Source organism: Saprolegnia parasitica (assembly GCF_000151545.1).
Source record: "Saprolegnia parasitica CBS 223.65 unplaced genomic scaffold supercont2.308, whole genome shotgun sequence".
Taxonomy (NCBI): domain Eukaryota; phylum Oomycota; class Saprolegniomycetes; order Saprolegniales; family Saprolegniaceae; genus Saprolegnia; species Saprolegnia parasitica.
The window spans coordinates 1-12,644 of NW_012156702.1; the positions used below are offsets into that span (position 1 = coordinate 1).

At 58.2% G+C, this 12,644-nt stretch overlaps 4 protein-coding genes across 4 annotated transcripts; 3 read left to right on the forward strand and 1 right to left on the reverse strand.

The window, feature by feature from the left end:
* Positions 1-137: 137 nt before the first annotated feature.
* SPRG_16519 (hypothetical protein) lies at positions 138-3,221 on the forward strand (the record flags this gene model as incomplete). The annotated part of the gene is made up of 1 exon (XM_012355795.1): positions 138-3,221. The coding sequence occupies one exon, from the start codon at positions 138-140 to the stop codon at positions 3,219-3,221; it is 3,084 nt and encodes a 1,027-aa protein (XP_012211185.1).
* A 1,302-nt stretch (positions 3,222-4,523) lies between these two features.
* On the forward strand, positions 4,524-4,931 carry SPRG_16520 (hypothetical protein; the record flags this gene model as incomplete). Its single annotated transcript, XM_012355796.1, has 1 exon — positions 4,524-4,931. One exon carries the CDS (start codon positions 4,524-4,526, stop codon positions 4,929-4,931), a length of 408 nt encoding a protein of 135 aa, XP_012211186.1.
* Positions 4,932-5,634: 703 nt separating this feature from the next.
* Positions 5,635-7,443, forward strand: SPRG_16521 (hypothetical protein; the record flags this gene model as incomplete). Its single annotated transcript, XM_012355797.1, has 10 exons — positions 5,635-6,048; positions 6,102-6,137; positions 6,178-6,288; positions 6,338-6,584; positions 6,690-6,730; positions 6,778-6,873; positions 6,921-6,953; positions 6,997-7,090; positions 7,135-7,268; positions 7,303-7,443. 10 exons carry the CDS (start codon positions 5,635-5,637, stop codon positions 7,441-7,443), a joined length of 1,347 nt encoding a protein of 448 aa, XP_012211187.1.
* Positions 7,444-7,635: 192 nt separating this feature from the next.
* SPRG_16522 (hypothetical protein) lies at positions 7,636-10,047 on the reverse strand (the record flags this gene model as incomplete). The annotated part of the gene is made up of 7 exons (XM_012355798.1): positions 7,636-8,115; positions 8,157-8,586; positions 8,655-8,904; positions 8,952-9,014; positions 9,068-9,316; positions 9,371-9,574; positions 9,624-10,047. 7 exons carry the CDS (start codon positions 10,045-10,047, stop codon positions 7,717-7,719), a joined length of 2,019 nt encoding a protein of 672 aa, XP_012211188.1. The 3' UTR covers positions 7,636-7,716.
* Between the last annotated feature and the right edge of the window lie 2,597 nt (positions 10,048-12,644).

The following is a 12,644-nucleotide window of genomic DNA, read 5'->3' on the forward strand; positions in this document are numbered from 1 at the left end:
TGCACCCGCTCACACCCTCGCGCACCCTCCTCTTTCCGGTTGTGAGCGCACTGGGCTTCTCCAGCATTTGGCTTTTGGACGTTTTGGCGCCGCCGGCGATCACCGCGACGCTTGCGCGCAGCTGCCTCGGCATCGGTATGGACGTCATGCTCTACTGTTCGAGCGGGCATGTGCAAATTGGCAACTTTTCTCGGTTGCTCTTTCTGCTCGCCTGGCTCGTGGTTCTCCTTCTGGTTTCTACGCTGAGCGTCGCGGTCGTCCAGTGGCGGCGACGGCGCGCAATCCTGTGCATTGAAGAGAGTGCCTACACGGTGCTGCCACCGCTCGCCGTTGCGCACTGGCCGCGCGGTGGGATCGCCGTCGACGACATTTCGGGCCTGCTCTGCGGTCTGCTCTTTGTCTCCAAGACCCACGTTTTCGACACCAAGCTGTGGCTGTGGCTGTCCCCGGAAACGTTCGAGTGGCATCGCCATTGCCTCGTGCTGTTGCCACCGGCGGCCAGGCCGATGTCGTCGATCGTCGCCGGTGCGACGCCGATCAAGCCGGCGCCGCCTCGTCATCGGTTCCAATGCAAGCTCTCGTCGCTTTCGCTGCTTTTTGGCTGCCTCTACATTGTAGCGACGCTCGGAAGCAACGTCGCGTACTTGAACCTGGTGCGGGACAACCTCGCCAACGACTTTTTCTGGGCGGGCTTCAACGCCACCGGGAGCTACGCGTTTGTCGCGAACGCCATCAACCAGCGCCTCTTGACGAATGCATCCACGGAGTTAATCCTTGACGCAACGACACTCATCGATTACAGTCAGCCGTACGACGAGGCGGTCGCCACCATTGCTTGGCCCGTCACGGCTGCGTCCCGTGCCCTCCAGGACCGTGGCGTGCTCACACTTGCGACCGCCGTGCGCGGCCTGCGCACCATGGATCCGTGCCGGCTCCCGTGGGTCTCTACGCAGTACTGCTGGCTCGACGTCAACCAGCGCTGGGGCATGGCCCACACACAAGGCCGGCAAGATCGATGCCAACGCCACATGGCCTCGAACGCCGCCGTGTACCTCGAGACGGCGTTGCGCAACCTCAACGACTGGGGTCGATGGCACTCTTGCTACGGGGATTCGTTCACAATTGGGATTGCCAATGAGCTCCAACGTTCGTCTGCCGGTCAAGGCTTTTTAACGTCTCTGCAATCGACGCCTTTGCTCTCTGTCGAGGACGAAGTCGCCTACTGGCGGGAGGCCCACCTCGTCTTTTACGAGCTCCAGTGGCAGAATTTCAAAACCACCGGGTTCCAGGACGCCATGCGCGTCGAAAACGCACTCGGGCTCTCGTATGCACTTCCAATTGCCAACGTTGTAAGTCGCTTTCACCCGACGCGGCAAACGTCCCACGTCATGAACTGGGCGCTGGCGAGTGATTTCTGGGCCGTGGGCGCGTCCAATGCGTCGCGGATCGCGGGGCGCAGCTTGCTTCGATCGAGCAGTGATTTCGCGTTTGCCAATGTATCGAGCGAGCAGCTCCTAGTCGACAACCTCACCTTGTCGTACCCGCTCTCGAGCGGGTTTCACTCGCTCTCGTCGCACCTGGGGCCGTTCAACGCCGTCGACATGGTCATTGTACCGGTGCCACCTCCGCTCTTGCGCTACTACGCGATGTTTCGCGACGCGCTCGCGAGGCTCTCGGCGGCCAACCTCGAGGCGCAGGCGCGCTATGTGGGTTTGCCCACCAAGTACTTTGTACTCTCGGTGCCAATGGTGTGGCAGGCGCTACCAAACGGCATCTCGACGGGCGGCAACCTCTTGTGTGGCGACAACGCAGTCTCAGGTTTCCTCTCTTTTGGCATGGGCATCGGGTTTGGCGCGACGAGCTACTGCAACTCGGTGTACCTCGAGGCGATGCAGCCGACTGCGCCACAAGTGCTCTTTGCTTTGGCCGCGTTCAATGCGACATCGACGCCGTCCATGGGCGCGAACGACTATGTCGATATTTGCCGCAGCGATGCGATTCTCGACAGTCGCTGCGTAAACGATTATACTGCTGGTGGACGTTTTCTCGAGACGTTCTACTCATCGCTGGCGTTGACGGCCGAGGCGCAAGCGGCCTACGACTCCGTGGCGGTGCTCAACGTTACCGTCGTGCAGTACGGACGCCAAAGCGATGGCTCGTCGTCGCTGCTGCAGCTATCGCTCTTGGGCTCGGTCGACCGCATCTGGAGCTTCTATGGGTGGATGCTGCTGTACGAGTGGACAAGTGGCAGGCGCGAGGTCGTCGCCTTTACGGGGGACGCCGGCGTTGTCACTACGATGAGCCTTGGCGTGGTGCCCGTGACGATGCCACCGGACGCGAATTCGATTCCCCAAGCGTACGCCTTTTACTGCCAGCAAATCGTGCTCTACATTACGATCGTGCTCATAAGCATGGCCATTATCGTCTTGGGCTACACGCTGCACATGCGCGGGCACATTGAGGGCCTCAACCTCTTTGAGTTCAACCGAACGGTTGGCATCGTCTGGGTTGGTCGCAGCGTTCTCTTTGTGCGCAGCCTCACGGCGCTCTGTCTTTTGCATACGAGTACGCTGACGCTATCGAGACGAGGGCTAGGCACACTGCTTGTGTCGCCGCCGCTGCATTGGACCAAGATCGTCCTCGCGGCCTCCGAAGCGACGTGGCTCGTCTACGTCCTCAACGACATTTTGAGCTGCGTCACGCAGCAGTACACGCCGTCGTATGCGTACAAAAGCTCGCTCCTCACGTGGAGTTGCACCTTTTTCTGGACGCTCCTCGATGCACCGCCAAGTGCGACCGCCAACGTTGCGCGTGTCTGCGAGCTCGTCAACATGGACGACGGCCTCGTCTGTGTGAGTGGCCGCGTTCAAATTGGCCGCGTTGACCGTGTCTGTACGACAGTCGGCATTGCGCTGGGCTGTATTCTTGCGACCTATGGCATCGAGCGCATGCTGCAGCCCGCGCTCCGTCGCCGAGACGCCCCGTCGCTCCTACTCAACGCGCAGAGCGTCTACTGCCTTCTCTTTCGCAAAGTGAACGGCGCGTGCTACTTGGACAAGGCCTCTGCGGCCCTCGCGGGGCTCCTCACCTTCTCGCAAGGTGACGTGTGGTACGTTCTAGACGTGAAAACGTGGCGGCTCCTCGTGGTGCCGACGCGGGCGTGGACCGACCACGACGACGCTGCCCATCTCCGCCACTGCTTGCCGCTAAGTCAACTCTAACAGCCGAAGCTCGAGCTAAGAACGGTAATGCGATGCTAATGTTTCGAGCACAACTACCCTAATCGACGTCGAAGCCAGTTCCACACGAGCAGAATGACGTTAGAAGGAGGAGGAGGAGGGTACAGGGCCCAGCATCAGCACGTCTTTCACCCGGGTGTCTGGGCTGACGATCTGGTCGAGCTGGCGACCTGAGCCGGCAAGCTGCACAAGGGGCCAAAGCAGCATTCGCGAGGAACCTTCTCTGCAGTGCACTTGGCTGACGTACTCGTTCGACGACGTCATACCACTCTTGCGCTCACAAGTCGCAGCTGAGAGCTGGTACCGGTAAGCTTACAGTGCTTCAATGCAGCATCGTATATCGCGGGAGGATTGCATGAGGCGAGGAAAGCTACTGCAGCCGCGCGCGAGGCTCCTCCTTGCAGTGTACCCAACGAGCTGCGTCGTCGGACGGAGAGCAGAAACAAGGACGTCTTCTGCCCACATACAAAAGTGTGCACCGGTATCTTGGGTGCGGCTAATGGATGGACGGCATCCACCTTGCACTCGCTGGTAGGACGGTGCGAGTCGATTCGTTCGTCGACTCGTGAGTTGCAGCTTCCGCAGGTGGCAGCTTCATGACGTACTATTGCCAAGTATGCTAGCTGCCGTTGCGAGTCATCGAGGACAATGCATACGACTTGGTCTAGCGCAGCCCTCGTACTTGATCTGTTTTGAGACCTGTTTCCGCTGCTGAGGAAGCCACGAGACATGCCCGGATTCTCAATGCGATGCACCTTCTCGCTCGCCGCTGCTTTCCCAAAGTGACAAAGACGCGGCACCGACGCCATCACCAACGTGTCACTTGCCGCGGTGTCGCCGTGTGTTTTTGCACCCAAGCCAGGTTTGGCGGATTCGCGTCGCGTCGCCAAGGGTCGGCGGGCGGCGGTTGCTCGCGTCAGCGTCAACGAGCCCGTCGGACGCGCAATGCGTTCGAAGGCAGCAGAAATATTGAGTTAGGATGCTCGAATGGCGGCAAGGATACTTCAACCTCAACAAAACCTGGTGTTGGCTCGTCCGGGCGTTGGACGACGCCAGCGATGCCAATCAAACAGATCCGGCGTCGTCCGCGCCGTACATCACGGACGGCTTGTCTCGGAATTTGTAGATGGCTGGTGCGCGATGTGGAGTGTACGGGAATGTACGGTAGCCGCCTTTTGCACCGGCGACAGAAATATGGAAGTGGTCGCGGTCCATGAACACCACCATGTTGAACCCAGTCGCCAATTGGACTTGAACCGCGCACCGTCTTCCACCGACTAGAGTATGAGCAGCCGCAGTTCCTGGACAGATCTTGTCAAGGTTTGGATCCAACTTGGTCAATGCCTCCGGGCGTCGGTGGCCACGGCGCCCGCTGGGACCAGCGACGAGGCGTACGTCGTCAAGAAGCCGACGCCGCCGCCGCGCCCGGCCAGCCCGCCGCGCCCGACACAGAGCACGCTGCCGCGGTGTCAAGTGCTGACGCGGAAAGGGTCGCCGCCGAGCTTCCACTCGCTCTTGGATCGATTTCTGCAGCGACCCAAGTCGCCGATCCGCCTCCCGCGTGCCTTCTTGAACCGCACCGTGCTCACGGTGGCCGGAAAGCGCGTGCCGTTCACGCGCTGCATGTCCAAGGTCGCGCGCAGCCAGATCAAGCCGCTGCCGACGATCGTCGAGATGTACACGCGGCATTAGCCAAAACCTTATGTGTGTATTGTTATTTAAGATGCTGCCAGGTCGAGTCCCAAGTGCAAAGTTGTCGTCGCCGCAACTGAAAGTCGGCTAGCGGCCGTTTTAATTCAAGCCAATCACGTGCGAGACTTAAGATACGCTCCGCCACCATCTATGCTTCCTTGATCACGGCAGGTTGCTTGTGCGATCTCGCGCCGGTGCGATCGTTTTCTGCTTGGTGGTAAACGAGATGATGGCGTGCGTCTATTGCCACGTACGACGACCTGTTACAGCGTCGCCATCGAATGGAACGTGCTTGTCTTCCGCGAGTCGCTGTCTTCTCGTGCTTTAGCTTTCGTTTTTCTACGTCGTAGGACCATGGAGGTTCGTGCGAGGTCGTTCGATCGTCATTGCTGCACGTTGCCGTTCGTTGACGTCGAGCTCTCGAATCCGAGAGCCAGGAAACGAAGTGATAGAGCCTAGTATGTAGGCTCTATCATCTCGTCTCTCTTGCAAGATGCAAGAGGGTTGTCCGAGAACGACCCCATTTGATTTTTGCAGTGAATCGTCCAACGCCTGGAAGAGCACTCGGGCACGCCAGGCCTTGGCACGAGTTTCGGACGAGATGATGTGGCCGACGCGTTTTTCACTTCGACTTTTATTTTTCACTGGATTGTACACGTGCGTGTTATGTGTTTTCCACGTGTGGACCACTTTTTGACACGTCATGGCCGACGAAGTCGTCGTGCTGGCGGTCGGCGCCTTCCAGCTCTGGCTGAGCCCGTTCGCCAAGGTCGAAGAGAGCTTCAACCTCCAGGCGATCCACGACCTCCTCTATGAGCGCAACCTTACGCGCTACGACCATTTCGAGTTCCCAGGCGTTGTGCCAAGGACCTTTCTCGGCGCGCTGCCGGTCGCCGCGGTCGCCGCGCCGGCCTCGCTCCTGCTCTCCAAGGCGTCGATGCAAGTCGCCGCCCGCGCATCCTTATGGCTGCTCTCGTTTGCTGCGTGGCGGACGCTCAAGCGCACGATCGGCAGCGTCTTTGGCTCGGACACCGCGGTCGCCTACAGCCTCGTGACCGCCGTCCAGTTCCACTTGGTGTTCTACATGAGCCGCACGCTGCCCAACATCTTTGCTCTTGTACCGTCCTTCGTTATCTCTATGGACGATGGTGCGACGTTGATGGGCCGTAGATCTTGGTCCTGCTGGCGTACGCGGCGTGGATGCAGGTACGACATGCGCATTTTCGCCTTGAACAAGCCGTCGTAGCACCAGCCTCGCCGCGTCATCGTGCTGCTCAGCGTCTCGACCATCATCTTTCGAGGTGACACGGCCGTGCTCTTTGCCCCGATCTTGCTCACGCTGCTGGTCGCGCGCCATGTACGTGGAAGCGTTTGATGCAGTGCACGGACGAGCCATACTGTCGTAGGTGGGGTTTGTCGAGATGGTTGGGACCGGCGTGACGGCTGCGCTGAGCGCGTTGGCAGTCACGGTCGGCGTGGACTCGGCCTTTTGGCAGCGCTGGCTCTGGCCCGAGGGCGAGGTGCTCTACTTCAACACGATCCTCAACAAGAGCCATGAGTGGGGAACACACCCGTTCCATTGGTACTTCACATCGGCGCTGCCCCGCATCCTCGGGGCGTCTGCGGTCTTGCTGCCGCTGGGCCTCACGTACCGTCCTCTCTGCTTCTCGATTGGATGCGTGACGACGTATCGACGTAGATCGCTCGGGTCCATCCTTCCAAACCTCTCGACGGCGCGGCTGGCGCAGCTCCGATCAGCCAACTGGTTGGACCGCGACGTCTGCTACTACGTGCTGCCGGTCGAGGATGGCGTTCTTGCGTGCGTGTCAGTCACGCGGCGATGTAGGTGGTTTTGTACATGCTGCTCTTTTCGATCCTGCCCCACAAGGAGCTTCGGTTCATTCTGAACGCGGTGCCGATGCTCAATTTGGCGTCTGCTGTCGTACGACCGCCTCCTCACGTGGTGGTTGCCTTCAGTGTCCACCATAGGGTGTCGCCAAACTCTGGCGCGGCCGGCACAAGGTACATTCCTTAAGAGTCTCGATGGTCGATCGACGTTGCGTAGACCGCATGGCCCTTGCTGTGTGTCGTGCTAAGTCTTGCCATCACGGCGCTGTGCTCGGTTGTCTTTACGCTCGCGTCGCATGCCAACTACCCGGGTTTGCCTCTGCGTTGGACGCTAAGATCTGGATGGATGGCGTAGGCGGCGTCGCATTTGCAAAGCTGCACGCGCTGCAACATGTGCGCGCGACGGAGCCGGTGCACGTGCACATTGACGTGGCAGCGGCCATGACGGGCGTCTCCCGCTTTGGCGAGCAGTATGCTGCGTGGACGTACGTAAAACATCTCTATATCTATCTGTCGATACTAGACGTGCTATCGATACGGCAGGTACAACAAGACGGAAGACTTGACCGACTTTAGCGCGTTTGATTACTTGGTGACGGAGACGCCGGCGCGTGAGGTACGGCGCGACGGGATTGCAGCGCTGGACGGAACGTGCTATCCGTAGGGCTTTTCATCGATCGCGGTGGTCGAGATCTTTGATCGCATTGACGTCCGCCGTCTCCAGCTGGTGCATCGTCCGTACATTTACGTCCTTGCCCGCGACGCTGCGTCGCCGGAAGCGTAATCCCTGTGTAGCCCAAAACGTTGCCTAGCGATAGCTTTATGCAATGAACCAGCGACACGCACATCATGATGGGTCGTCGAGAGGTTTTGATCGGTATATTAGATATGTCCATACAGCAGTGTTTGTGACAAGCAAGGACGACGATGTACAGGATCAAGCGTCGGGGATGTGTTCGTTGTACGTGGGCGGTTTCTGGGCCTGGACGCGGGCTCGGTACAAGAGGTACGCAATGACGAGCAGGAGGAGCCCGACGAGAACGAACGCGAGGATCGCCGCCGTCTTCCACCCTGACGACGTCGTGTTGGACGCCGTGTTGCTGCCGAGCGACCCGGAGGACGACCCACCACCCGACTTGGTGATTCCTTGCGTGAACTTCTGCGTCGGGATGCCGTCGTATGCATCGGTCGTCGCCATGAGCGACTGGACGTCGGAGGATGCCAGCTGGAACGTCATGGGCTGAACAAAGGCCATGCACGACGTGTCGAGGCTAGCGAGGTCGCCATCGGCGCGCACAAACGAGCCGAGGATCTGCGCACCACAGGGTGCTTCGTTCTAGAGACAGTCAAGACCTTGGCGTCGATGCCGTCGCATACCTTGGTGGTGACAGGCGTGTTGCCGACGACACCGTGGGCCGAGTAGTTGAACTCGACGAGGCGCTTGGCGGTGCCGATGAAGCTATCGTATTGGTACGACCCGTACTTGTAGTACGTCTGCGGGTCGAGGCGACCGCCCATGAGGAGCACGGACGCGCCGGCGGGGATCGCGATCGGCTGGTTAAAGTACTTGTCGGTCGGGTACTGGAGACGGTACGGCTTGGATGTGACGCCGGCGCAGTTGGCGTCTTTGCCGCCGCTCGCAATGCAGTACATTTTCGCGAGGTCCGAGACGTCGCTGCCAATTAACGTCGACTTGAACGCCGACGCGAGCGCCGAGGCACTCTCGGTCGGCGTGCGCCAGAGCTCGGACGCGACGACGAGGTTGTACAGCATCGTCGAGTCGAGCACATCCGAGTCGTCGCTGCTCCTAAAGCAACCAGAGCAAACGATATTCGTCAGCAGATATTATAGTTTGAGGAAAGATTGTCGTCGTACGAGCTTGTCAATTGGACGAGAAAGTTGTAGACGGCGAGCGCATCATTGGTGTTGCAGCGCTGGATGCGGTAGACGAGGGCGGGGATGAGCGGCCGCAAGCTCTGGTCCTGGAGCAGCGTCGAAAAGACGATGCGGAGCAGGTCTGACGGCGTCAGCCCTTCTTGCACCGACGAAAGCAGCGACGCACACTGCGTCTTGGTCGGCGCCGCGTCCAAGGAGGCGTACAAAGCGGTCATCGTGGTCTTCAAATCTAATCGCACGCGACCTTAGCCGCCGGACACTCGAAAGTTGACGCACCCGAGCCGGGAAACTTGGCGCTGCAGAAGGCATCTGCCGTGCAGAGTTCGACAAAGGTTTGCGCTACAAATTACTGTGTTGAGACGTGCCGTCAATGTATACGATGGGCCCCGTACCGACGCTGTCGACGTTCTTGTCCCAGTCGTTAAACACCATTTTCTGGTTGGTTTGGCTGCCCGAGTTGGAGACGACGCCATCGAGGATGTAGCCCTTGATGCTCGGGTTCTCGAGCTGCATGAGACGCTCGACGAGGTACGTGCCGTAGCTCACGCCGTACACAAACGTGTTGTCGTTCCCGAGGCTCGCAATCACTTTGGACAAGTCCATGGCGGCACTCGTCGTCGAGAAGGACCGCAGCAATGACGCTAGATCGCATTTGCTTGCACATGCCATTTCTATCCGCTCTAACGTACCGTCACCGGCGCCGAGCTGGACGTTGACGTCTTGGGCACATGTCGCAAGGACGCTGTTGGTGATTTGACCCTTCGTGGGGCTCCCCGACGTCTCGATCTGCGCGGCAGCACACGTCAACCGGTGGCTACGTCCTGTGCCACGGTGGTCCATCGTGTACACGTCGACAGCGCCACCGAGGACGTTGTAGAGCAGCACCATGAACGACTCCACTACAAGTATTATAAGTGCATCGCGATACGAAGAGGGGAGGTGCCGTACTGTTGACAGATGAGGCGCCAGGCCCACCCTGGAGAAACCAAAGTGCCTTGGTCGACGTCGTCCGCGTACTTGCGAGCGCGCGCTTGACAAAGACGGGAATGGTCGGCATGCTGGCGTTGGCGGTGCAGAGCCCGGCGTGGCACAGCGGCAGCGTGAACGTAGCGCATTCAACAGTCGTTGCGCGCTTGGGCGCCGCGAGCGCCTCGATGTACGTGGTGCGCATCGGGTGCAGAAGCACGCTCCACATGCGGCCGTCGTCGCCGATGCTGGCTTTGAGCGACAGGACCGACGACGACGACGATGACTTGGGCGGGCGCGTCGCCTCGGTGTTGATGCTGCATGGGTACCAGCCGTTGATCGGTAGCGTCTCGGCCGCGACAGACGCGGTGGCGACAAGCAGAAGCAGCGACGCTCGTAGGGCCATGGCGGAATATGCTCTGCGTGCAAGTGCAACTCGTGCGCGTTACCAGCTGGCACCCTCTGCTCCCGCGTGAGTGGCTAAATTAGCTTAATCAGTATGTACGACTTCGATGTCGGGTCAATTTATACTACGAATTAGCGCTCAATCGAAGTTTGCTAGTTGAAGAAAGTGCGCATAGTGCGAATTTCGTGGTGCAGTCCAGCGCGAAGCCGGGAGACGTTGAGAGGCTTGCACGGCGTTGATTGCCCTTATTACTGTTGCTCTAGACAGTTTGTACATTGCACGAAAGCGGCATCACCTTGGTGCATGGTCACGCTTCATGTGCGCCAACCCTGCAGTCGTCGGAAAGGCAACAGGACAGGGAGTTCTATCGTGCGCTCGTGCGACCTTCAACACGAAGCAATCTGGCAACACTCAAACTACGCCTGCATCGGAGAAGGCGGACTGATGTCCAGGGAGTAAAAAGAGGTGTTGGACAGAGGTCCGAAGATTCCATCCATCCTCGTTACTAGTCTGGTCATGATTTGCTGTTGCGCACCAAGGCTGTGCATCGTTCATACTAGTACAGTACTTGGTAGCGTGAGCGTTGTACTGTAAATGTCGGAGTTGTCGCCATCTTCATTTACAATTCTGCTTGCGTCGTGCCACTGAAAGACAGCGCATGGACTTGATAAAGGCCAATTGATGCCACTACGACCCCATGAGAACCCGCTGATGAGAAGCGGATCGCTTGAGATGCGAGTTTTACTATGCCGACGCCGGTCGTCTACCGCAATCGATTGTATTCAACAAGCATCAAATCGTTGTCGCTGCAGTTACGGACTAGCCCCGCGCATGGGCCCTGCGTCGCTCCTGTCCGAGCGTTTCTTGCATCTCGTTTGCGGCTCGCCATCAGCGTTCTCTTCTTCGGCGACGGCATTTCCCAGAAGAATGGACGTGCGGTGTGCTACGCCGGGTCACTGGTTCGGACTTGAAACGGAGGCTAGGGAGCGTTGTGGTGCCCGAACGAGCGAGCAAGGAGCCTTCAAGTTCACGATCGCGCAGCTGAAGCACACGCTTTTTAGGGCAGACAGCGGTATGGACCATATATGAAAGCGCTGTGTGATTGTGCAGTGTCATCGGTTTGCTGACACGAGAACCAGCGTGTCTTGTGGCGAATGGCTGAACGTATCCGTACCGAGCTCCGACTGCGGAATGGACAACTTGATTTCCCTTCCAGCAACTCTGATTTTCAAGTTGAAGCTTGTGCGCAGACTTGCTACTCTACACCACGTCATAGATAGGTCAACCTCGTGGAAAGCGTGGGGCATATTTTGTGTCCTTGCTGTCGAAATGTTGCGGAAGAGACGCAACACTTCGACTGGAAGAGCGCGGTATCCAGTATTGCTTGTCTGAACCACTCGTACAGTACAATCGCAGCGCATATCTCTGTCAATAAGACTTCAACATGACTCGTCGCACGCATATCAGTTGATGCAAATGGTGCGATCCATGCCTCTTCAAGAGCTCCTGTGCCCCGACTCGATCAAGCATTTGGATCCAGTAGTCTTGCACAATGCTATTCACTACCAGGGGATGCGTGTTGATGGGATGCGTGTTGATGGAACGCGAAGGGTATCGTCATGTCCATTTTACACGGAACATGTCTGAGGAAGTAGCTAAATTTGAGGTCGTTTGCCGTCGTCATCTGGACCAAGCAAGAACGCCATAATCATAAACTAGGTCGCGCATAAACGAGTGCAAATCTTGCCAGGTTGATACTTCGTCAAGCACAGCAAAGTTAAAATTATCAAACGGAGCCGCGAAGAATCAAGTTGCAGCCATTCATAAGCCGCGTTGTCGTGGACCATCATCGACTCTCGAGTTCGATGGCGGCATTTGGACGCACAAGAAAATTCTTCCTTGCCACGGTCTTGGTCGCGTCTCTTGGTCCAAGCCAATCACAGTGCGCCACTAAAGCCGATTTCGTCCAATCACAAGGTGCCACTCGAAGCGCGCCCCTGACGCAGCGCCAGCCGACCGCGCGGTTCACGGCCGACCATCATTCCTGCAATGTGAAATCTGATTGTATACGTTCTGAGAGGTTTCACCCAATTGAATGCACGTCAAACCGGTCGAAATTTCTCGAAGAGACTTGTATTCTTTAAAGCCAAGATACCTTTCCGACAATTCTTTTAATCGAACCCCGTGGTGGCCTTTGCATACAAATCGCAAGTACAAATCCAACGGAAAGCCAGTGTGTGCATTAAAAGACACGGTGTCGGGCATTAAAGAAACTGCATTTAAAAAACGGGCGGACCAAAAGCACTTGGCGTTTGTATGCAAACGCCGGGAGCACGAGTGAAGGTCGCAGCCGGCCTGTACGTTGGACTGAACATTCGCCGATTTGGCCGTGGAGACGAAGACGACAACGACGACGATGAGCATCGACAAGCTGCAGCCGCTCGGCAACGCGCCGACGCTCGTGACACGGCTCATGCGCATGGAGTCCTTCCTGGACGAGAGCAAGGCCTTCCCGCTGCAGGTGGTGGCCGAGGCCGACAATGGCGTCTACCAGCCGCTCTTTCTGGACAAGGAGCTCTATGACATGGAGCTCGACC